The sequence below is a fragment of the Pelophylax lessonae genome (genome assembly GCF_965119305.1).
Source record: "Pelophylax lessonae genome assembly, chromosome: 4".
Lineage (NCBI taxonomy): Eukaryota > Metazoa > Chordata > Amphibia > Anura > Ranidae > Pelophylax > Pelophylax lessonae.
The window spans coordinates 495,324,114-495,349,784 of NC_138771.1; the positions used below are offsets into that span (position 1 = coordinate 495,324,114).

Consider the following 25,671-nt stretch of genomic DNA (forward strand, 5'->3'; position numbering starts at 1 on the left):
TGTTGCGGCAGGCCTTAAGGCCAGTATAGAAATTTTCGCTGGACTAGCCGAATGCCTGTCCAAGAGGCGTGTGAAAAACTCAGTGGTGTGCTACTACCAAAATTTTATTTCCGGCAACCCTGGTATCCTGTAGTGACATAGAAGCTGGCAGGTGGAACCACAACATGCAGTAGGGCACCAGGGGACTGACATTTCAGATAGTCTTGAATACAAAAGATGTTGCTGGAGGCTGTATGGACTAAGAATTCAGTCTTTTATTACAGGGGCCATTTTGTGGTACATTTTTGGGGAGTTGCTATAACTAGGTAAAACATACTGAAATTGGTCACAGTATAAATTTTCTTGTAAACTCATCCATGTGCAATACTTGTCCGTGCATGGATCACTGAGGCTTTTTCAAAATGAGGGTTTTTCACAGTCTCTGTTAATTTTAGCCATGCATCCTTTTTTCCCTACCTGGCATGCACATATACATGTGCCAAAAACACTGATGGAAGTCACATTGTTTAGATGGCATACATTCAGATGTTGAAGTGTACATTCCATAGCAAACGATACTTGTTAGTAAATTCTTTGTATATACACCACTGTGCAAAAGTTTTAGGCAGGTGGGAAAAAGTGATGCATATTAGGAATACTTTCAGAAATAGAAGTGTTAATAGTATATTTTTATCAATTAACAAAATGGTAAGTACATGAACAGAAGAGAAATCCAAATCAAATCAATATTTAGTGTTACCACCCTTTGCCTTCAAAGTTGCATCAATTCTTCCAGGTACACCTTGAAGAACAAACCACAGATCCTCTGTGGATATAGGCTGCCTCAAATCCTTCTGTCTCTGCATGTAATTTCAGACAGACCCAATCATGTTGAGAGATCAGGGCTCTGTTGGGACCAAACCAACACTTCCAGGACTCGTTGTTCTTTTTTATGCTAAAGATAGTTCTTAATGATATTGGCTCTATGTTTGGGGTCGGTTGTTGTCCTGCTGCAGAATAAATTTGGGGCCAATCACATGCCTCACTGATGGTATGGCATGATGGATAAGTATCTGCCTGTATTCCTCAGCTTTGAGGACACCATTGATCCTGACCAAATCTCCAACTTTATTTGCAGAAACACAGCCCCAGATTTTTAAGGAACCTCCACCATGCAGTGGCGTACCAATGGGGGGTGCGGGGGGCAGGCCGTCCCGGGTGCCACGCACGGGGGGGGGGGGTGTCAGGCCGCTCAGGGGTGCCCGCCGGCGCAATCAGGCCGGCCGGCACACATCTCCATGTGAAGGCAGCTGCGATAGCAGCTCCTTCAGTCCGCGCTGCTCACAGGGGGCGGGAAGAAGGTAAGTGGTGTGTGCTGGATAGCAGAAGCGGCCAGGACAGCTGCATAAAGAGGAATTGATCTTTCCATATATCTCATGCGCCCGCTGAATGTCTGATTCTCCTCCTCTCCCTCCTGCAGGCATTCAACAGACGCAGGAGATATATGGAAAGATCAATTCCTCTTTATGCAGCTGTCCCACTGCCCCTAATACACAACTTCCTTTGCTAGCCCCCCAGTGCTATCCAGCACCCCCCCACCCCAGTGCTCTTCAACCCCCCTCCAGTGCTCTTTAGCCCCCACAGTGCTTTGCAGCTCCCCCCAATGCTCTCTGGCTCCCCCAATGCTCTCCACCCCCCTGTGCACGTGCACCCTGGCTCCCCCCCTCAGTGATCTCTAGTTCCCCCCCAGTGCTCTCCCCCCCCTGTGCACCCTGGCTCCCCCCCTCAGTGATCTCCAGTCCCCCCAGTGCTCTCCATCCTCCTGTGCACCCTGGCTCCCCCCCTCAGTGATCTCCAGTTCCCCCCAGTGCTCTCCACCCCCCCCCCGTGCATCCTAGCTCCCCCACCCCCAGTGATCTCCAGTTCCCCCCCCCGTGCTCTCCACCCCCCTGTGCACCCTGCCCCCCCTCAGTGATCTCCAGTTCCCCCCGTGCTCTCCACCCCCCTGTGCACCCTGCCCCCCCCTCAGTGATCTCCAGTTCCCCACCAGTGCTCTCCACCCCCCGTTCACCCTGCCCCCCCTCAGTGATCTCCAGTTCCCCCCCCCCAGTGCTCTCCAACCCCCTCTGCACCCTGCTTCCCCCCCTCAATGATCTCCCGTTCCCCCCAGTGCTCTCCACCCCCCCTGTGCACCCTGGCTCCCCCCCCCCCTCAGATCTCCAGTTCCCCCCCAGTGCTCTCCACCCTCCTGTGCACAATGGCTCCCCCCCTCAGTGATCTCCAGTTCCCCCCAGTGCTCTCCACCCCCCTTGTGCATCCTGGCTCCCCCCACAGTGATCTCCAGTTACCCCCCATGCTCTCCACCCCCCTGTGCACCCTGGCTCCCCCCCTCAGTGATCTCCAGTTCCCCCAGTGCTCTCCACCCCCCTGTGCACTCTGGCTCCCTCCCTTAGTGATCTCCAGTCCCCCCCCATTGCTCCCCACCCCCCCTGTGCACTGCCCCCCCCTCAGTGATCTCCAGTTCCCCCCAGTGCTCTCCAGTTCCCTCAGTGCTCTCCACCCCCTGTGCACTCTGGCTCCCCCCCTCAGTGATCTCCAGTCCCCCCCCAGTGCTCTCCACCCCCCTGTGCACCCTGGCTCCCCCCTCAGTGATCTACAGCCCCCCCAGTGCTCTCCACCCTCCTGTGCACCCTGGCTCCCCCCCTCAGTGATCTCCAGTTCCCCCCAGTGCTCTCCACCCCCTGTGCACCCTGGTTCCCCCCCTCAGAGATCTACTTCCCCCCCCAGTGCTCTCCACCCCCCTGTGCACCATGGCTCCCCCCTCAGTGATCTCCAGTCCCCCCAGTGCTCTCCACCCCCCTGTGCACCCTGCCCGCCCCCTCAGTGATCTCCAGTTCCCCCCCAGTGCTCTTCACCCCCCCCCCCGTGCACCCTGCCCCCCCTCAGTGATCTCCAGTTCCCCCAGTACTCTCCACCCCCCTGTGCACCCTGGCTCCCCCCCTCAGTGATCTCCAGTCCCCCCCCAGTGTTCTCCACCCCTCACACTTTCCAACTTCCCTGCAATGCTTTCCAATCCCCCCTTTAATTCTCTCCAATGCTCTCTGCTTCCTCTGTGCTCTCCGGCCCCCTAGTGCTCTTCTACCTTCTATCATGTGAACCCAAATGTTGCAGCGCTGCTGATATATTAAACAAATTAAATTAAAAATTAAAAAAAAGAGCAAATGTGCAAACATGTGCAAAGTATATACTGTGCAAATCTCGCAAGATCACGTAATAAATATACTCCAAATTCATAAATATTATATCAAATTCATAAATGTTAAATCATATAGTCCATATAATCAATCAAGTATCCATCAGGTGCAGATAAAGTGCTTCTGTACTTCACTGTGTGCATGAGTTGGGATGATCCCCTTGTGGTTGTCTACTTACCACAATGCGTTTGGTATAAGGCATTCAATTATATCCTGCAGTGTAGTCACAGCCTTCCCTGTCAGCCTGGAATCCACGATTATAAAGGAGAGATGCTTATTTCTGGTCCTTTATGTGCATCCCGAGTTCCCTCATAGGAAAAAAAAGCTACGGAAGATGCCGTGATTGGATGGCGAAACGCGTCTAGAGATTGGCTGAGCGGACCTGACGTCACTTCCGGCCGGTGAAGCGCACGCTGCGGGAGCAGCGAACCACCGAGCCGTGATCTATCTTCCTTAATTTTAAGCATGTTTGTAAGTACCGTATTTTTAAGACGACTGGGCGTATAAGACGACCCCCCTATTACATGATCTACCGGTAATACTTATACTTAGGTTACCTTGGAGATATTATACTCGGCGTATAAGACGACCTCCCATTTTTGGGGGATTTTTTTGAGGTTCAAAAGTAGTCTTATACACCAGAAAATACACTAGTTTTCTTGTTTGCAATAAATTATGAAATGAACGTACTTCACTATGGATGGCCTTTTTTTCCTATGAGGGAACTCGGGATGCACATAAAGGACCACCATTAAGGATCTCTCCTTTATAATCGTGGATTCCAGGCTGACAGGGAAGGCTGTGACTACACTGCAGGATATAATTGAATGCCTTATACCAAACGCATTGTGGTAAGTAGACAACCACAAGGGGATCATCCCAACTCATGCACACAGTGAAGCACAAAAGCACTTTATCTGCACCTGATGGACACTTGATTGATTATATGGACTATATGATTTAACATTTATGAATTTGATATAATATTTATGAATTTGGAGTATATTTATTGCGTGATCTTGCGAGATTTGCACAGTATATAATTTGCACATGTTTGCCCATTTGCACTATTTTAGAATTTTTAATTGAATTTGTTTAATATAACAGCAGCGCTGCAACATTTGGGTTCACATCATTTAAAGGCACTAGCACTTTAATTTGCAGCAAGCAGCTAATGATCGCACAGACACTTTCTTAATTTAATTAATTTATTTATATATATATATATATATATATGCACAATACCATAAGCGCGAGGTTATACCGTAAAGCCCCGTACACACGTACCGATTGTTGGCCATAAATGTTCGGCCAACGTCCGATCGGCCGATTGTCGGCTTGTTAGTATGATGCTTCCGACAACCGACTGCGACTTTTCGGCCGAACAAAATCTGGTCTGCATGCTATAAAATTTTTGTTGTCCGTCACCAGAACAGCCGATTGTTCGTCAGTCAGTACAGATTTCGGCCGACAAAAGCCAGATGAGCAAGACTGGGCATGCTCAGAGAAGAAAAAACACACGGAAAGTTAACCATCACATGACATCACTTCTGAAGTTGGTTGTTGTTGGCCGACAAAATTCGTGTGCAGTCTTGAGCACTTTTCAACCAACACGACAGCACTGGACAAAAGACGGCCGATCGTTCGGCCGACAATCGGTGCGTGTATACGGGGCTTAATACATATCTTCTATCATGTCTGCAGTCTCTGCCCATCTCCTGTATCATGTCTGCAGTCTCTGACCATCTCCTGTATCATGTCTGCAGTCTGACCTTCTGTTGTATTATGTCTGCAGTCTCTGACCATCTCTTGTATCATGTCCTGAGTCTCTGACCATCTCTTGTATCAGGTCTGCAGTCTGACCATCTGTTGTATTATGTCTGCAGTCTCTGACCATGTCTAGTATCATGTCTGCAGTCTCTAACCATCTCTTGTATCACATTCTCAGTCTCTGACGATCTCCTGTATTATGTCTGCAGTCTCTGACCATCTCCTGTATCATGTCTGCAGTCTCTGACCATCTCCTGTATCACATCCTCAGTCTCTAACCATCTCTAGTATCATGTCTGCAGTCTCTAAGCATCTCTTGTATCACATCCTCAGTCTCTGATGGTGGGTGTTTTTACATTTTAAATTTGGGGGGGGGGGGGGTGCCAGATAAAGGATCCGCCCCGGGTGCCAAATGCTCTAGGTACACCACTGTCACCATGCTTCACTGTTGCCTGCAGACACTTATTATTGTACCGCTCTCCAGCCCTTTGGTGAACAAACTGCCTCCTGCTACAGCCAAATATTTCAAATTTTGACTCATTAGTCCAGAGCTTTTATTTTTCTGCACCCCAGTTCTTACGTTTCCATGCATAGTTGAGTTGTTTGTTACCACGTCGGATATATGGATTTTTGGCCGCAATTCTTCCATGAAGACAACTTCTGAACAGACTTCTCTGGACAGTAGATGGATGTACCTGAGTCCCCCAGTTATGTGCTGATGGCACTGCTGGACATCTTCCGATGTTGAAGGGAAGTATGCACAATGTGTCTTTCATCTGCTGCATTGTTTCCTTGGCCAACCACTGCGTCTATGGTCCTCAGCGTTGCCCGTTTCTTTGTGCTTCTTTAAAAGAGCTTGAACAGCAAATATTGAAACCCCAGGCTGCTTTGAAATTTTTGCCAGGGAGAGACCTTGCTGATGCAGTATAACTAGCTTGCTGTGCTCAGTCTTGCCATGGTGTATGACCTGTCTCATCTTAGTAGCAGAGTTTGGCTGTTCCTCACTCAGTTTTAACCCTCCCACACAGCTGTTTCTGTTATGACTGTGTTTCAACCTACATATCAAACTGATGATCATCGGCACCTGCTTGGTATAATTGGTTAATTATACACCTGACTCTAATCCTACAAAATCCCTGAATTTTGCAAGTGTACAAATTGTGCAAATGTGGGAAATATTGCTGGTTTGAAGTTAAGTGCTGGTTCACATTGCCGCTACCACTAAAGTAGCGTCGCTTACAGCGTGACTTTGGCGCGACTTAGCGCGACTTTGACGCGGCCTAATCGCGAGGCGACTTTTTATTTGGCCAATCACAATATGATGTCTTGTGACCTAATTTCCTTTTCCTGTTTTTTTTTTTTTTAAAAAACGTAAAAAAAAAAAAAAAGAGCTTTTTTCCTATAATTTTTAAGAAGCACATGCCTCCAAAGACGCCCAAAAAATGCCCGCAAAATGTCTGCAAGAAAAAAAGCCAGCCGCAGAGAAGCCGTATTACAGAAAATATAGTAAAAATGCTGTTTTTTAGGGGTTCTGGACATGCTACAGAGCTGAAACTTGACAGGTACACTTTTTAGACACCCAGACACTAAATCCCAAAAATGACATGCCTGCCTAAAAAAATGCCCGCTAAATGCCTGCAAGAAAAAAAGCCAGCCGCAGAGAAGCCGTATTACAGAAAATATAGTAAAAATGATGTTTTTTAGGAGTTCTGGACATGCTACAGAGCTGAAACTTGACAGGGACACTTTTTAGACCCCCCAGACACTAAATCCAGAAAATGACATGCCTGCCTAAAAAAATGCCCGCTAAATGCCTGCAAGAAAAAAAGACAGCTGGTAAGACACTACAAAAAATTAAAAGAAAAATGATTTTTTTTAGGGGTTCTGGACATGCTACAGAGCTGAAACTTGACAGGGACACTTTTTAGACCCCCCAGAAACGAAATCCAAAAAATGACATGCCTGCCTAAAAAAATGCCCGCTAAATGCCTGCAAGAAAAAAAGCCAGCCGCAGAGAAGCCGTATTACAGAAAATATAGTAAAAATTATGTTTTTTAGGAGTTCTGGACATGCTACAGAGCTGAAACTTGACAGGGACACTTTTTAGACCCCCCAGACACTAAATCCAGAAAATGACATGCCTGCCTAAAAAAATGCCCGCTAAATGCCAGAAAGAAAAAAAAGACAGCTGGTAAGACACTACTAAAAATTATCAGAAAAATGATTTTTTTTTTAGAGGTTCTGGACATGCTACAGAGCTGAAACTTGACAGGGACACTTTTTAGACCCCCCAGACACTAAATCCAGAAAATGACATGCCTGCCTAAAAAAATGCCCGCTAAATGCCTGCAAGAAAAAAAGACAGCTGGTAAGACACTACAAAAAATTAAAAGAAAAATGATTTTTTTTAGGGGTTCTGGACATGCTACAGAGCTGAAACTTGACAGGGACACTTTTTAGACCCCCCAGAAACGAAATCCAAAAAATGACATGCCTGCCTAAAAAAATGCCCGCTAAATGCCAGAAAGAAAAAAAGCCAGCTGCAGAGAAGCCGTATTACAGAAAATATAGTAAAAATGATGTTTTTTAGGGGTTCTGGACATGCTACAGAGCTGAAACTTGACAGGGACACTTTTTAGACCCCCCAGACACTAAATCCAAAAACTGACATGCCTGCCTAAAAAAATGCCCACTAAATGCCAGAAAGAAAAAAAGACAGCTGGTAAGTCACTACTAAAAATTAAAAGAAAAATTATTTTTTTTAGGGGTTCTGGACATGCTATAGAGCTGAAACTTGACAGGGACACTTTTTAGACCCCCCAGAAACGAAATCCAAAAAATGACATGCCTGCCTAAAAAAATGCCCGCTAAATGCCTGCAAGAAAAAAAGACAGCTGGTAAGACACTACAAAAAATTAAAAGAAAAATGATTTTTTTTTTAGGGGTTCTGGACATTCTACAGAGCTGAAACTTGACAGGGACACATTTTAGACCCCCCAGAAACGAAATCCAAAAAATTACATGCCTGCCTAAAAAAATGCCCGCTAAATGCCTACAAGAAAAACGGCCAGGTTGACAGAAGACATATTCATTTTTTAATGAAAATTATGCTCTTTTCTTTTTCACTACCATTTTTTTGCAAAGTCGGATGACAAGTCGGATTACAGGTCGCTTCAATTAAGATAAGGAGGCGACTCCCATTGAAGTATATGGGACAGGTCGGATCACTGGTCGCCTGAAAGTAGTACCGGACCCTTTTCTGAAGTCGGAGCGACCTTAATAGCGGCAATTAAGACGGCACTGATTCAATTACATTGGTTTGGTTATGTCAAGCGACCTGGGGCGACCTGGGGCGACACAAGTCGCCTCGTGAGTCGCCCTAGTGTGAATGGGGGCTTAAAGTTAGTTATACCAAATACCAATTTGAAATATATTTTTCTTCTGTTAGTTCACTTTGCATCTTGTAAAATGATAAAAAATAAACAATTAAAATATGGATTTTTGAAAGCATTCTTACTTTACAGCATTTCCTTATACCTGCCTAAAACTTTTGCACGGTACTGTATGTTGTAGTCCGTGCACAACATCATGGACACATAGTAAACTGCCTGAGTATATGAGTCCCCATCCTTACTTAGCCTCTGGATCGTACTCTGCCCAGATTCGCTTGAATTCATCCAAATGATGAGGGCCCAATATGGACCAATCCCGCGTCAGATAGTCAAAATTATCCATAATGACCGCGACAAACAAATTGATGATCTGTAGAGATAAAGGTAAAATAGCACCGATTATACCCTCGGAAATGACAGACTTAAATAAAAACTGCATATTTCCATAGCAATCAATAGGATTTGTCTTTTTTAGTTTTCTCTCAGGCTATCATTGTTTTATGTTTCCCTATTTTCTCCCTATTTTCAGCCCCCTGAACAAGAAACAACGAGATTTCAAATACAGACACAAACAGCAATTGGATAGCGTATGGAAGGGTTAGGACCTCTGTTTATTTTTTTGTGGTTCTTTAATTACACGGGTTCAGAGGCTGATAAAATGCATATAAGGCACTAAATGAGTTTAATTACCGCCTTAATCAGCCACAGAACCTGTGTAATAAATGTGTGTCCTGGTTTAAAGGAATAAGGTGGCAACCCTACCAACACCTATAGCAAGGGCTTTATTCACCTTTAGTCAGAGCTGCACAGTTTGTTTTTATCTACAGATGCCCCTTATCTGCATAGACAATTTTGTGGGAGAGGTGAACTATCTCTTTAAAGCATAATTAAACCCTCCTTTCCTTTACAGCCAAGGAAGCTGCTTCTGTTTGATCTGCAACTGCCATGGATCTGTACATGTGATCAGTTGCAACAGCAGCCATTTGATGGTTTAACAGTTTGGTTGAGGGAAAAAAGCAAATGTGACAGTTAGGCTCCATGTACACGGGACGCTGGAAATGGCCGTTTAGGAGCAGTTGGGCGTTTTTTTCAGAAGCCCCTGAACCCATCTACATGTTATCTTATCTGTCCATGTACACCAGGTCGTTTACAGTCATTTGCAGGCAGTTGCGTTCAGGGACTGTTTTTAGAACGCAATTATTTGCGTTCGAACGTGTGTTTCCCGGCGTTTCAAACGCACAAACGCGTCCGAACGCGTCCGAACGCATCTGAACGCGATGACCCGCGTTTAGCGTTCGCGTTTTTCCATTTTAAAGGGGAATAATTTTTTTGACCTCTAGGAACGCTTCTAAACGCAAACGCCCACAAACGCTGCTAAACGCCCGCTAAACGCGGGTACAAACGCGACCGAACGGACGTTTCAAACGTCCTAAAAATTCCAGCATTCAAAGGGACTTTTAACAACGTCCCGTGTACATGGAGCCTAAGCCAACCAGGAATGTAATTGTTTTTTTAAACCGTTAAATCAATGGGGTTAGTTCCACTGTATGATTTAGCTCTGCTCAGGGGTTTTGGGCTTCAGTAAAATGGCAGCCTCCAGCAAGAATAAACAGGAGCAATGCTGGAGGTAATTTACAGCAAACAATCATTTTGGTAGCATAATTGTTCATGTGGAATGTATGTTTCTTGCTACAGAACATTACTTTTATCAAGTTGTTCTGGGTAAAGTTCCGCTTTAGGCTGGAATTCCACTTTAACCACTTACTGACAGCCCCACGCAAATGTACTGCGGCAGGGCGACTCGGCTGCGCATAATCACGTAGATCTACGTGATTTTGTGCATGTGGTCTCTGATTGGGCACAGCAGGAGCCAGACCGCAGAAGGAACCTCCCGCGATCTTCAGGGAAACTGACAGGAGAGCCACCTGCCTATGTAAACAAGGCAGGCAGCTCTCCTGTCAGACAGGCACAATGAGATTGTGTGTCTCAGCTAAGCTGAAACCTTGATCTCTGTGTGCCTGTCACAGAGCCTCCCCCCCCCCACAGTTAGTAAGCACAATTTAGGAGCACACTTAACCCCTTGATCACCCCCGCTATTAACCCCTTCCCTGCCAGTGTCATTTATACAGTAACAGTGCATATTATTTAGCACTGATCCCTGTATTAGTGACAGATTTGCCCGCCGCAATGTCGCAGCCCTGCTAAAAATTACTAATAAAAACAACAAAAAAATATATAAATTCCAAAAAATCTATCTCATAGTTTGTAAACGCTATAACTTTTGCACAAACCAATTAATATTTGCTATTTGGAATTTTTTTTTTAACAAAAATATGTAGCAGAATACAAATTTGCTTAATCTGATAAAAAAAAAATGTATTTTTTAAACTTTTTTATTGGGAATGCAGAAAGTAAAAAATATTGTTTTTTTTTTTTTTTCAAAATTGTCGCTCTTTTTTTGTTTATAGCGCAGAATCTAAAAACCGCAGAGGGAATCAAATACCACCAAAATAAAGCTCTGTTTGTGGGGAAAAAAAAGGACATCAGTTGTATTTGGGTACAGCATTGCATGACTGCGCAATCATTAGTTAAAGCAATGCAGTGCCAAATCCCAAAACATGGCCTGGTCATTAAGGGGGTAAAACTTTCTGGGGCTGAAGTGGTTAATGGAATAAAAGTGAGCTTAAAGGTTAGAGCTTAGAAGGTTGAAAATTAGTCTAGAACAGGGGTCTCCAAACTTTATTAATGAAGGGCCAGTTTACTGTCCATCAGACTTTTAGGGGGCTGGAATGTGGCCAGTGGGAGTAGAAAATATCCTGGATTCACTGGTAAAAAGCAATTCCTTAGGTTTGGTGGAGAGTGGGACTAAAACAATTATATAGTGCTTGTGTTCAGTAGGAGGAGGAATAGTGCCCTATCAATATTGGTATTAGTGGGAGGAATAGTTCCCCATATTTGGTATTAGTGGGAAGAATAGCGCCTCATCATTGGTGTCAGAGGGAGGAATAGTGCCCCATCATTATTGGTATTAGTGGAAGGAGAAACTCTCCATGATTGTATTAGTAGGAGGAATAGTTCCCCCTCATTGATATTAGTGAGAAAAATAGGGCCCCATTGTTGGTGTCAGTGGGAGGAATAGTACCCCATCGTTGGTGTCAGTGGGAGGAATAACGCCCCATCGTAGGTGTCAGTAGGAGGAATTATGCCCCACTGTTGATTTAATTGAAAGTAACAGTGCCCCAAGGGCCAGATAAAGACTAGCAAAGGGCCGCATCTGGCCTGCAAGCTGCAGTTTGGACAACAATGGTCTAGAGGATTAGCATTAGCCCAGATAATTGTGAATTAGTCTTGATGACACACTAAAAGTCACTTAGTTGGTTCCAAGATCAAAAACTGTAAACTAACCTAAGGGATTTGTGATGAATCTAGAGAATAGGAAATTAATCTTGAGGATTGGGTATGGGTCTAGAGGATTGGGAATAGACCTAGAGGACTGAAAATAAGCCTAGATTATTGGGGAGATATATATAGAATTTGAAATGAAACTGAAGAATGGGGTATGAGTCTAGAGGAATGGAAATTATAGGAGGGGAATAACTGTAGAATGTTGGAGATGAACCTAGAGGATTAACCTAGATTAGGGGTGTCTAACTTGATTTCATTGAGGGCCACATTAGCATTATGGTTGGTTGCCCTGAAAGGGCCGGTTGTATTTGTAAGTCTAAAAACATTTATTCAGGGCTTTTTTTCTCAGAGAATAGGTGTAGAAACTCAAACTACCCCCCTCTGTTGAACTACATTGAAGGGTGGGTGTGGCCAAATTAAACTGGAGAGGATCTTATAGAGGCAATAAATACCAGAAGTACGTTTTGTGTGGTTGGCTCTGATCCCTGCCCCACTCTCCCCCATCCCCCACCTCTGCACACATTTCTCTCCACAGCCCTCAGAATAAGGTTTCTGTGTTTACAAGTGACAGTGGTTAGTGGTTGGCTAGGGCCAGTGATGGCGGAGCAGAGTTCCACCATGTTATGGTTGAAAAATACCTCAGGGTGGGAGGGCCACATAAAATGGTCTGGTGGGCCAGAATCGCCACCCCCCCCCCCCCCCGCCTTGTGTTTGACACATGTGACATTGAGGAGTGAGGATGAATTGGGAATCAACCTAGAAGATTGGGAATCAACCAAAAGGAATAAGAATGAACCCAGAGGGTTGGGAATACATTTAGAGAATTAGGGATTAGTATTGATGATTGGGGAATAACTTAGAGGATCTGAGGCTGAACATAGAATACTGAAAATGAGCCTAGAGATATCTGAGTCAAACAGATTAGGAATAAACATAGACATTTAGGGATAAATCTAAATAATAGGGAATAAACCTAGGGGATTAACATGAGTTTTACAATGTGTCTACATACTATCTTTAGTACAGTAGGCACTCACCAAGAAGGCGCAGAGCATGTAGAAGCTGATAAAGTAAAAGACGGCGAAGCTGCTTCCACAGGAGAAGTCCTCCTCATTAGTTGGGGGATATTCAGATTCATCATCACACTTCTTGTTGGGAAGACATGCCAACATTATCTCCTGCCATGCTTCACCTGTAGCACATCTGCCAGAATAAACCAATGAGGTCAAACCAGAACGAAGGACACAAATACTAAGTAATTGTGCTGTAGTCTACAATAATGTTTTACAAGAAAAGAGTATGCTACCAAGTGGGCAACACAAACTAAGCAATGATTACTTTGCCTCAGAAAAGGGGCAATTGACATGGCAATTAAAGCGGAATTCCACCCTGGGAAAGTTTTTTTTAATAAAAATACCCCCGGGACAGTCAGGGCTAGTGCATTCCGCAATGGCTAGCCTCTGATCTGTCCCAGGTTGCACTTACCTTTTAGAAGAAATACTTACCTTGAAAATGTATTGTCCAGCGCTGCCATCTCTGGTGTGGGCAGCTTGAAGCCAGCGCGATCCTCTTCTGTGTCCTCTTCCGTCTTCTTCGGTCCCACGATGCACTGCACCTGCCCCGCCGTCACTTCCGGTGCCGCAGCGTCATCCCTGCACAGCTTCTGGGCATGCCTAGAAGCTGTTTAGCAAGGTATGACGGCGCCTGCATCAGAACTGACGTCGGGGCCGGTGCAGGCGCATTGATTCCTGGGAGCGATGACGTTCAGCTCCCAGGAATCATTGCAAGCCAGGAAGTGACGAATCGCCGTGGCCGCCGAGGGGAGGAAGAGGAAGTAAGGTGAGTATATTTTCTTCTAAACCAGGTAAGTAGAAAAAAAAAAATTGCGATTATCCATTTGTTTTTCAGGTGATCCGGAGCAAGAAGATGGAGGTAAGTATAATTTTAGGGTGGAACTCCGCTTTAACATCGGTGAGTATTTTCATTTGTTATAGAGCATTTAATACAAAAATATACAAAGGGGGATAATGAAAACACATCTATTTATAAAGCACGTACAGTAAGGCCCCTTTCACACAGACGGACCGTTCAGATCTTCCTGTCAGTTTTTCAGGTGGATCTCAACGGATGCCCCCTGCATCTCTATGGGGCATCGGATGTCAGCGGAGACATGTCCGCTGACATCTGATCCGATCCGTCCAGTCTGGACGGATGGAAACCCTATTTTCCATCCGTCCAGCGGATCGGATCGGATGAGTAAGGACATACGGTCCGTTCTCATCTGATTCCCCCATTAAGAACATCGGGGACCTGACAGCTCTGTCTCCGCACATAGCGTGGAGACAGAGCTGCCATCCGCCTACTCAGCAGGGGATCAGCGGATTGATCCCCCGCTGAGAAAAACGGAGTCCGCCGACGGACTCCACTGTGTTAAAGGGGCCTAAGGGCTCTTTCACACGGGCTTTCCGTGTGAAAGGTCCGCTGCGGTCCTTTTTTTTTTTTTTTTTTCAGGGAGCGGATGACATTTCTGTCATCCGCTCCGTAGGTCCGCATATCATCCCATCCGTTTGCGGATGTCAGCGGATGACACCGCTGACATCCGATTTTCCTTCCTTTCCGTTTTTTGAACGGAACAAAAATAGGGTTCTGTTCCGTTCGAAAAAACGGAACAGAACTGAAAGGAAGGAAATCGGATGTCAGCGGATGGTATTCCGCTGACATCCGCAATGCCATAGACTTACATTATGTCCGCAAATCATCCGCAAAAAAATAGGACTCTTTCACACGGGCTTTCCGTATGTCCGCAAATCATCCTAAGTGTTTAGATATACGTTGGTTTTCTGTATATCTGTGCAATACATAGATTGCACGTTCTAAAAATTTAAATGACCCTTTAAAACACTATGAATAAAACATTCTAGAACCACCAATCCGTCATCTGCAGCACTACTCACCTGAAGAGCAGCAGAACAGCTTGAGGGAAGGTCTGAAAATTATTGTTTCTGTTAATGTCCGTTGTGTCGTTAAGAGCTATTTTCCCAAAAACCTGCAGAGGAAAAAAAATGCAAATCTTCAGATGTCTGCAATACAGGGAACAGAATTTAAAAATCGAATTCATTAATCAAAATGATTATTTATGTGTGCCCCCAGGACAGCTGCAAAATGAATATGAACTGTTAAGAGAAAAATGAAACAAATGAAGTAAACAGAAACAGACAGCGAAATGGAGATAGAGTGGGAGAGAGAGAGCAGAAAGAAAAGAATAAACAATAAATAGGGGGAGAGAGAGTGGTTTCTTGGGAAGAATCAATGTGGAAAGAGATTCAGTTTAACCCTTTTGCTGCCATTTTTGTTTTTGCATTTTTTTTTTGCACAAGTTTTAAAAAACATTTTAAGTCAAAAATTAGCGAAAACCCCAAATCACACAATACTAGTGCAACAGTTTATCAAGAGCAAACTTTCAGTCCAAAAAATACACTAAAGGTAATTTTAGGGCACATAAATATGATATTTAACCCAATTTCTGTAAAATATAAAAAAAGAGGCTGCACTGAAAAAATAGATGCAAAAAATGTGAAGCCTTAAAGTTGTGCATGTCCGTGAAACAAGAACTAAGGTATCCAAAATGTTCAAGCGGTGACACTTTGACCACTTGCCGCCCTGCGATGTACCTGTACATCACGGGATTTTCAGTCGTTATACCATAATGATGGCCTGTAGCTAAAGGCCTCATCCCGGTATTGTTTTTTAGGCCAGCAGAGAACTTTAATTTAAAAGTAATCCTATTGGGCAAATAGCCGATGGACTGCTTGCTTTTACTAGAAGCGCACGCATGCATGAACTAAGGGAAAATGCATTCCAGGAAGTAAATGCTATGTGAATAATCTGCCCTTACTCAAGATGGCCATGGATAAAACTGCCAGTGGACGGGGGGGGGGGTTTAAAGTGATTTCTCAACAAAATAAAGCCTGGAGATATGGGGGATGGATGAGCTTCTCCGGGGGTTCTAACACTGCCAAGAAAACAAAATGGTTTTAGATACATTTTAAAGCTACAACAAAGTGCAGAATTAAATCTCTGAGAAGAAAGGTGATTAATTATAACTAAGACACTGAATGTGAAAAAAGGATGAAATTCAAAAATGATTAATGTAGATTTTGAGCAGCTTGCTTTTCATGACAATTCAGAACTCCAGCTAGACCAAAAAATGTGCACCTCCAGATGATGCAGATTTAATCTGGAAGGGGAGGAGGGGCTCTCAGCTAAGTACACCCCCTCACCTGCATGCCTGAGCTAAGGGATTCCAGGAAGTAAATGCTACATGAATCTTCTACACTTACTGAAGATGGCCATAGCCAGAAATGCTAGGTTTTTTTTTAAATGATTTCTCATCAAAATAAAACATGGAGACATAGATACAGTTGTTTTGAAAGCTTGCAACTTGCCTAAGCATTCATGTTTCTTTTTTGTTTTCAGTAAGTTTTTATTGAGTTTTAGAGCAATACATATATATACTTCATTGTCAATTTGCACATACATGACTGTTCAGAACTCAGCAGATGACAAGTGTACCAAGCAAAGTGACAGTCATTTTAGCATGTGAGCGGATTCTGAATGGGGTGCTAAGAAAAGGTAGTGAAAAAATGCTGTGCCATATAATAGGCCCTATTGTACTTAACTTTTAAGGATTCATGCACATGGATATTTTTCGACAATTAATATAAACCTAATGTAAAATTCCTGCCGCTTCCTCACAGCTGGGGAGCCGCAGGTAGCATTTTTCGGCTTTCCATACAAGTGAATGGCTGTATGCAGGTGTACTTTTGCAAACTCCAATGCTTCCTTCAACTGGCAAGCACCCATGCATGCATGTACGACATATTTCCCAAACCTGAAAGTTTTGCACTCGGAAAATACCTCATACAATATGCCAATGAAGGAAACATTGGTGTTTACAAGAGTATGCTACATACAAACTGGAGCCCCAGGTGTGGGAGAACGCCAGAAAATATATGCTAGGAATATAAATTGCCTACAAACGTCAATGTACATAAACCCCAATAATTTATGTTCATCATAAATGGATATCCCTTAAACTCCAAACGTTCCACTTTCCAATGCATTTGGAGACTTTACCACTGCCTGGTATGGAGCAAGACACATAGAATACAAGAGAGCAAAATGAATAAATAACAAATACTGCTAGGAAGGAAGAAAGGACAAAAGAGACTCAAAGAAATTGACAATAATATTTTAGGTTAGAGTTAGGTCTTAGGTCAGTTATGTTGCATTATATAAATTCTTATGCTGGCCATACACCTGACAAAAAATCGTTCGAAAATTTGTCATTTTGTCCGATCGTCCGTTTTTCGTCCAGTTAATGGGCACAAATAGAAAATCGGTTTCAACTTTTCAGAGCCGAAAAATCGAAGAAACAGTGTTGAAAATCTGCCGGCCGAACGATAAACGAACGATAGAAAGGTTAATGTGTTTCTCGGCCGACCTGTTTGCACTAGGTATATGTGACAAACTGAATTAATTTATGTCCATTGAACGATTTAGCTTTCGAAATTCGGTCATTACATGATGGCACGATCGTCTGCTCTCACGGCTGAGTTTTCATTTTTCGAAAATGAGTTTGTCCGATATTTCGGCTAGTGTATGGCCAGCATTACTTACATTCCAATCACAGCATAGATGAAAAACAGCATTACAATGTCAGTTGTGTTGCATTATATAAATTCTTACTTGCATTCCAATCACAGCATAGATGAAAAACAGCATTACAATGAGCAGAGCCACATACGGAAGAGCCTGTAGAAAACCAGAAATACAGATATGGTCAACAAGAAAAGGTCTGAAAGAATTCAGCTGTAGGACAACCATTTGTCCTCACAGTATTTTAGATGGTAAGCGGGTACACAGACTGACCTGCTAACCGCTAGTGCCAGGCTGTGTTATTTCCACATCTGAGACCTAAAGGAGCTTTATGACCCATACTGTTAGAAGTGTGTCATAAATGCACAACCAGGCCCCTGGATCATTATATTCCCCCCTAGAGCAACTTAAACTGTTGCTCACCATGTCATGTGATCAGACCTTACATAGAAAGGGGCATGTCTGGGCTCAGACGTGCTGCATTACCTGGAAAGACTTGATGAAGGTCCAGAGCAGGGTGCGGATCCCCTCTCCTCGGCTGAGAAGCTTCACCAAACGCATGACTCGAAAGAGCCTGAAGAATGTGATGGAGATTCTGGAGTTCTCCTCACCCTGCTAGAACATACAGTGAACATGGATTATAGCGCACACCGCAGCAAGCAATGTGGACACCCACCTTGTGAGAGAAGTTACTGCCCATTATACTCTCCTTTCTGCTCTGCCAAAAATCTGAGCTCTAGGGTTAACAACAACCTCAGATCCTAGCTATCCTGTAGCCTGAGCAACTGAACAGCAACTAAGTACATTAAAAATATGTTAATAAAGCTACCAATTCAGTGAACAAAGCCATCACAGAGGATATCTCAAAGCTCATGGTGACTTTTTAGAAACTCTGCATAGTTATCTAGCCAATAGCACACTGCATTGGCAGAATATTGAACTTGCTGAGTCTGTGAAAAGAACATGATAACGTTTTGCGTTCTCTAAAGAACCCTAAATAAATCCTTTGCCTCGACCTCATATTAGAAAAAACTGTCAGGTTACAAATATCTGTGCTGCATTTGCTGACTTATTTTTCAGGATGCATGATCCAAGGCTGTCATTTTGTTTCTTTCTTTTATTTATTTATTTTTTTAATGTTGACATAAAGGCAGCCATTTATGCAGTTTAAATCCGAATAATTATCTTTTTCTGAGGTATACCAATCAGAAACAAAATGTATTATGCTTTGGTGGGGTACCCAAGATCTAGAAAATTGATAGCCTGAAGGCTACTAATGGGCAACAAAATAGCTACACTATGTGCAAGACAGGTCCTCGTTAGAAGCCTATGTCTGCTTCCTAATCTCTCCCCTATTATTTCTGTTAAGCCTGCTTTGTGCAGAACATGGGACTACATCTAAAGTTTAAAAAACAAAGAAAATGCAAATATATTCCTGAGTTCATGATACTGTATAGCTACAAACTTTGTCTACACCACCCTGGTATTCATGTAACCCTAATCCCCTTCTTTTCCCCCAACACAGAGAGCTGCTGCAAAGAAAAAAAAAAAAAAAAAACATCAAAAAAGAGGACAGAACCGGTACGTTTTTTTGCTGACGACATGCCAGGCTGTTAACACCTTGCACTCCAGAAAATGTCAGACAGCGTTGGACAGTTATGTATAATTAGATGTCTTGCAAGCTACAGAGTGGCCGCTTAGCTTAATTTATCTCAATTATCTTAACATCTTTTTGGAGACATGGAGATAGCCAACCTGGAATGCTTCCTAAATTGTTATAAATTTCCAGTGTCTGGACTGGTTCATGTAAATTGATTTTATTTGGTTTGAGATAAAATGATCCGTAAAGATCTGTGGGGAATTTAAAGTGGACCTATTTTTAAAAGTATAAACCTACATACAGTACGTTATCAGACCTTTTGGGATGGATAAATACACAGTCGCCGAAGACTGAAATAGTTGTCTGTTATGGAGAAAAAACTTCTGCTCTAGGCTCCCTTCTGTGCTAAGCATGTGTCTTAGAAAAAAGGCATGTTGATATGTGATCTCTGCTGAAGGAGTTCACATTGGCTAACCTTTCCCTGTGAATAAGACTGAAATCTCCCCAATGGGAATAAAACAGGGATTCAAATCATTCTCTACTCAATGAAATTGTAAAAAAAATTATGTAAATCAGCTGTGCTATCATAAAGAAGATTAGGGTCTTGACTAAGGCTGGGTTCACACTTATGTGAATTGGCTGCGGGTTTCCCCGCATCCAATCGCATGACAGGAGACTGTGACTTGCTCTCAATGGAGCCAGTTCACACACCTCTGGGGCGGCCACAGTCTGCACTGGAAAAGGGTCCTGTGCATCTTTGGCTGTGTTTCTGGTTAGAATTCAGGCAAAAATTGGGACCTGATTCGCACTTGAAACAGAGAACAGGGATGCACTGGACCCCATGCTGCGACCCGCGGCCGCGGCTAGTGTGAACAGGGCCTAAGACCATGAAATTGACAACAAAATATTGTCTCAGACTACAAAATGCTGCTAACTTGTAAGGGTAGCAGGACCACTTTAATATCTAAAGATATTGCAAAGTTAAGATATGTGATATATGTGTGTCAACTATTAAAATCCATAAGGATAAGAAAGCAATCTTTAACCGTTTTTGGTATACTTTAATAAATTAATTTGAAAAAAATTGGATTTTTGACTTACTTTCTCTGATTTTCATTGACAGACACAGCTCCTGATTTTTCTTAACCATTGGGTTATACTGCCCCCAACAGGAGTAGGACACTAGGCAGGAAAAAGCTTGACTACGCCTATGGGCAGTTCCATGGGGTATACACCCACTCTCAGCTATAGGCACTCCGTTTTGTTAAAAGCAGTGTCAGAAGAAAGCCAACTTCACAGACAGGTGGGTGCTGTGTCCATCAATGACCATCAGAGAAATGGGATTTTACGGAAAGTCTAAAATACCATTTTCTCTTTCGTTCATTGACGGACACAGCTCCTGATTCTTCCTAACAATTGGGACCTCCCAAAGCAGTGTTAAACATGAGGGATGGGAAAAAAGCAGAAAACAATTCCCAAGGCTAACCATAGCCAACCAGGTAACATGGACCATAAACAACTGGAATTCACCTGAAAAATAAACAATACACCCTCAAAGAGGACAAGGTCCTCTTAGCAGCAGCCAGCAAAACCTTGCGGCCAAAAGAAGCATCCGCAGATGCCAACACATCCACTTTATAAAATGTTGTCAAAGTGTGCACCGACAACCAGCTAGCGGCCTTGCAAACTTGCATCACTGATGCTTGATGAGGGAAGCCCAGGAGACACTAAGTGCCCTAGTAGAATGCTCCTTGACAGGGAAGGAATAACGGACAGGGGCGAAGCATCACCTTATCTTTGTGAATCATCAATAAGGTGCCAGTTCCAACACCCTGCGTGCAGAGGTGATAGCCAACAAAAAGGCCACCTTCTGGGACAGTGCAAGCAGGGAAACCTCCCGAATATTTTCGCACGGAGGCTTCTGTAGAGCTGAAAGCACCACATTAAGATTCCAGGGCGACAACAGAGCCCGCACTGAAGGAACCATATGTCGGGCACCCTGAAGGAAGGTAAGCGCCAGGGAGTGTGAAGCCAAATGTCGATGGTACTCAAGGCCAATTTCTGGTCAACCCCCCCCCCCCCGTTAAAGGAAGGTTATGATCCGATCCACCAAGAAGGAGCGAGGATGAACCCCAAGAGACTCACACTACGCAATGTACGTCTTCCACGTACGATAGTTAATCTTCCTAGAAGTAGATTTCCTAGCTTTCAACAGTGCAGGAAACAAACCTCCATCCTTCAGCCGTAAAAGCCAGCAACTGTAAAGCAGGATGAAAAATTGGTCCTTGGGACAGCAGATCCTTGTCTTCTTTCCTGGGAACTGTAAAGAGGTTTCAGTAAAAACCCCTGAAAATGTTCCAAATCGGAACCGGAACAATTACCCCTTGAAGGAACAAGTCTTGCACTACCCCAAAGAGACCCTTAACCACTTACCGCAAAGTGACGTAGGGCTACGTTGGCAAACTTTGCGGTGTTATACCGGAGTGATGCCTCTAGCTAGAGGCACCATCCAGGTACTGTGGTTTAAAGCCGACGGTCGGCTTTCCGTCTGTAACGACCGATGCGGCTCGGGAGCCGCTCGATCGTTACCCGGGTGAGCGGGAGGGGACGTCCCCCCCTCCAGCTGCCTTCCGTGACTTTGCCCGGGCCTCCTGTCCCACCGGGAGACCCGAGCACCCAGCCGGCACGTCCGCCGGCTGGATGGAGTCCCGATCTAAGCCGGAAGCGGCTTCAATCGGGTCTCCGATGACGTAACCCGGAGGCGGCGTCCATGACGTCACTTCCGGGTTACTCTGCTGCAAAAGGCGGCAGATTCAAAAAACGGCTGTATGCAAAAATGCTGTTTTCGGCGTTTTGCATACATAAAAGTGTAGTGAAGGGGTCTAGGGTCTTTTAGACCCTCGATCCATCCATAAAGAGTACCTGTCACTGCATATTGGTGTCACAAGGGATGTTTACATTGCTTGTGACAGCAATAATAGTGATCAGATTTTATTTTTTTTTAAAAACCTGTAATAAAGTAAAAAAAATAATAAAATAAATAGGAAAAAAAATAATAATTTTAGCCGCCCCTGTCACCGTTAGCTCGCGCACGAAAGAAAACGTATACGTAAGTCGAGCCGCGAATGAAATCACTGTTCAAACCACACATGTGAGGTATCACCACGATTGCCAGAGCGTGAGCAATAATTTTTAAAAAAGAGTTACACTCTAACTCTAAACTGGTAACTGTTAAAATTTTTTAAAGCGTCGCCTATTGAGATTTCTATTGACCGTAGTTTGTCGCCATTCCACGGGTGTGCGCAATTCTAAACCGTAACATGTTGGGTATCTATTTACTCGGTGTGACATTATCTTTCACAATATACAAAAAAAATGGGCTAACTTTACTGTTTAGTATTTTTTAAATGCAGTGAAATGTGATTTTTCGTAATTTTTCCCCAAAAATGGCGTTTTAAAGACCGCTGCGCAAATACCACGTGACTAAAAATATTGCAATCACCGACATTTTATTCTCCAGAGTCTTTGCTAAAAAATATATATATATAATGTTTGGGGGTTCTAAGTAGTTTTCTAGGAAGAAAATACTGATTTTAACTTGTAAACAAAAAGTGTCCGAAATAGGGCTGGGGCTTAAGTGGTTAAGTGATCTGGGGACAAGTTCAGGTTGGAAGGGAAGAACCTTTCCGGAGGATAAGACCAAACTCGATTTTGTAGCCTGACCAAATAACTTTGAGGACACATGTGTCCTATACCAGGGAGATCCATGGATTCAGAAACCAGCAAAGACATCCCCCAACCACATATACCGGTGAGGGCGCCCCTTAATGCAGAGGCAACCTTGTCCACAGGCCTGGAAGAGCCCGCTCGTGGCTTGCCAGACCAGATCCTCTTGGAACCTCCAGCGGAGGCCCTGAATTTTGATCCCTTGTATTGAGACCCGGAGGGATGAAAAAAAAACCTCTTATGAACCGAGGCAAATGACCTACATCCACAACAGGGCTCCTTGCCCTTAATAGCTTGCGAAAGAAGAGTGCTCTTTCCCCCTGTGAGACCCTTAACAATGTGATCAAAGGAAGCTCCAAACAGGCAATCCCCTACAAGGGGGAGATCCAATAAGGCCTTCTTAGAAGCCTGGTCCGCAGACCAGAATTTCAGCCAGACAATACGCCGAAGGACCACTGCTGATACAGACAGCCTAGAGGCGCATCCAAAGAGGCATCACAGATAAACTGTAGCCCCTGGACCAACTGATCCACCAGCTCCGCAAGACAGGGCGAAGCATTTTCCCCTTTAGGTCCCGGCGTAAAAGTTTAGCCCACTCGGCCAGACCTTGCTACACCAGGGTAATAGTAAATACCAGCCTAAGTGTCGAACCAGCCACAGCGAACATATGGCAGGCCAGAGCCTCCGCCCTCCTATTGGCTGGATATTTAAAGGCCAGGGACTCCTCAACCGGAATAAAGGTAGCTTTATTTAACCTGGAAACCGATGAGTCCATTAGAAGTGGGACCGACCACCTTTAACGTAGTTAATCCTCATAAGGACATCGCAAGCAGAAAGTGCTTAGGAACCACTGCGTTTTGGACAACCCCACTGTTTGGTGACAATGTTGTCAAAGTAAGCGGAAAAGGGAACATCCTCGCCACTTTGGAGGGCCTGTGGGTGCCAAAAGGGACCGGCGCCTCCGACGCAGCATCAGCCGCAACCTCCATTTTTAAAGTGTCATGCACTGACACAAACAGTGCATCCATCAGCGTCTTTTCATGCATGGCTAGAGGAGCAGAGGAATCATCCTCACTATCTGAGCACACAGGGTGCGTGGACGCAGACCCAGTAGTCTGCAACAAAAACTCTGCCGATTCTGTCCTCTCCTGGTTAATGTGGCTTAAAAGTTTAGCCAACTTTCATTTTGCCTGCCAAACTTGCCCAAGCAGAGGAGGAGTCCAAGAGAAAGCTTACAAGGTACAGAAATTAATACACAATAAACCACACAAGAAAAAAAATTAAGTTCCCCCCACAGCGCCACCCCTTCCAAGGGAGGCGCCAAGCTGACCACATAGCCTAGCAGGCCGCAAGCTGGATCCCAGCCCGGCAGATACCCAAAGGAAGAGTGGGGGCTTCAGCTAACTGCACTGGGGCCTCCCCTAAACGAAGGTGCCCAACTCGGCCGCATGTTCTATTAGGCCGCATCGCCTAGTAGGCCGCAGGCCACGGCCTAAATTTTTGTGAGTGACCAGCCGCTTTAACGTGAGCCCCAGTGGAGTCGACCACCTAGGGGCAGGGGAGGGAAGGGCAGATGCCCAAATGGGAGGCAGTGGCTTCAGCCACCCTCACAGGGGCAGCCTTAAGTAGTTTTCAACTAGATTTTTGGTAGGATGCTAGATGTCAGCAGGAAATCCTGCTCAACCCCCTGTTGTGCACCAGGAAAAACCCAGTAAGAAGCAACTCCAACCAGCCCCCCTTAAGAGAACATGGCCACTGCCAGCTCATAACCTCATCCGGGGGGGGGGGGGGTAGACCGAAAGACCCACAGTGACCACCAAAATTTTAGAGGAGCTGGGGGGAAGGAGGATAACCCAGGGGTCCCACTGTCCCAGGAAGGAGCCCAAGTCCACCCCAAAACCCTCCAGGAGTAGAGGGGGGGCAGCTACTTACCATACCAGGAACAAGGTGGGCACCGCTCCGGACAGACCACTGCTCCATCGTAATGTGGGTGCTGTTGGCCAGGAGAAACGCTGCGACTCAGACCGAGGCCAGGTTGTATGCTAGCCAGACTGGGGGGAACCTCTGGATCTAGATTATCCAGTCCGTCACCCAGTTAAGTGACTGTAGATTCTCACAGGAACAAAATAACAAAGATAGGGAAAAAATTGCATTTAAAAAGAAAAAATCGCCAGGACCAGAGATTCTAGCAAGGAACTAGGTCCTTACTCCTAAATAGGCAGAAAAAAATGAAATGCCTATTGCTGAGAGTGGGTGAATCAGGAGCTGTGTCTGTCAATAAACGAAAGAGAAAAAAATAATTTAGACAGACTGAGGAACAAAGCCTACCTGTCAATTGTCCACCATTTAAATATTGGTTAATTTCTGTGCCCTCTGATTAATTCCTTTGGTAATTCCTGCAGCCTCTGGTTAATTCCTGTGGTCTCTGGTTAATTTCTCTGGCATCTGGTTAATTCCTGTAACCTCTTGGTAAATCTTCCTCTTGTAATTCATATTGTCTCTGGTTAATTCCTAAGGCCCCTGGTTAATTCATAGGACTTATTGTTAATTCCTAGGCCTCTAGTTGATTCCCGTGACCTCTGTTAAATTTCTATGACCTCTAGTTAATTAGTATGACCTCTGGTTCATTTATATGGTCCCTAGTTAATTCCTTAGGCCTCTGGTCAATTTCTGTGACTTCTGATAACTTTCTTTGGCCTCTAGTTATTTCGATATGATCTTTGGTTAATTATATAGACTCTGGTAAGTCTCATGGCCCTGGTTAATTCCTGTTACCTCAGGTTAATATGGCCCCTTGTTAATTTATGTGGTCCCTGGTTAATTTCAAAAGCCCTTAGTTATTACCTATGGTCCCTTGTTGCTTTCTGTGGTCCCTGGTTAATTCCTA

General features: G+C 44.4%; 1 protein-coding gene across 7 annotated transcripts in view; it reads right to left on the reverse strand.

Annotated features, from left to right (window-relative positions):
* Positions 1-25,671, reverse strand: part of CACNA1C (calcium voltage-gated channel subunit alpha1 C) — an 800,624-nt gene that overhangs the window by 136,209 nt on the left and 638,744 nt on the right. For all 7 annotated transcript variants that reach the window (XM_082255705.1, XM_082255709.1, XM_082255707.1 and 4 more), the window contains 5 exons: positions 17,945-18,073; positions 17,549-17,614; positions 14,755-14,846; positions 12,838-13,003; positions 8,638-8,765 (listed from right to left, as the gene is read on the reverse strand). In XM_082255705.1, the coding sequence (XP_082111831.1) occupies positions 8,638-8,765; positions 12,838-13,003; positions 14,755-14,846; positions 17,549-17,614; positions 17,945-18,073 (581 nt within the window). The remainder of the gene's footprint in view (positions 1-8,637; positions 8,766-12,837; positions 13,004-14,754; positions 14,847-17,548; positions 17,615-17,944; positions 18,074-25,671) is intronic.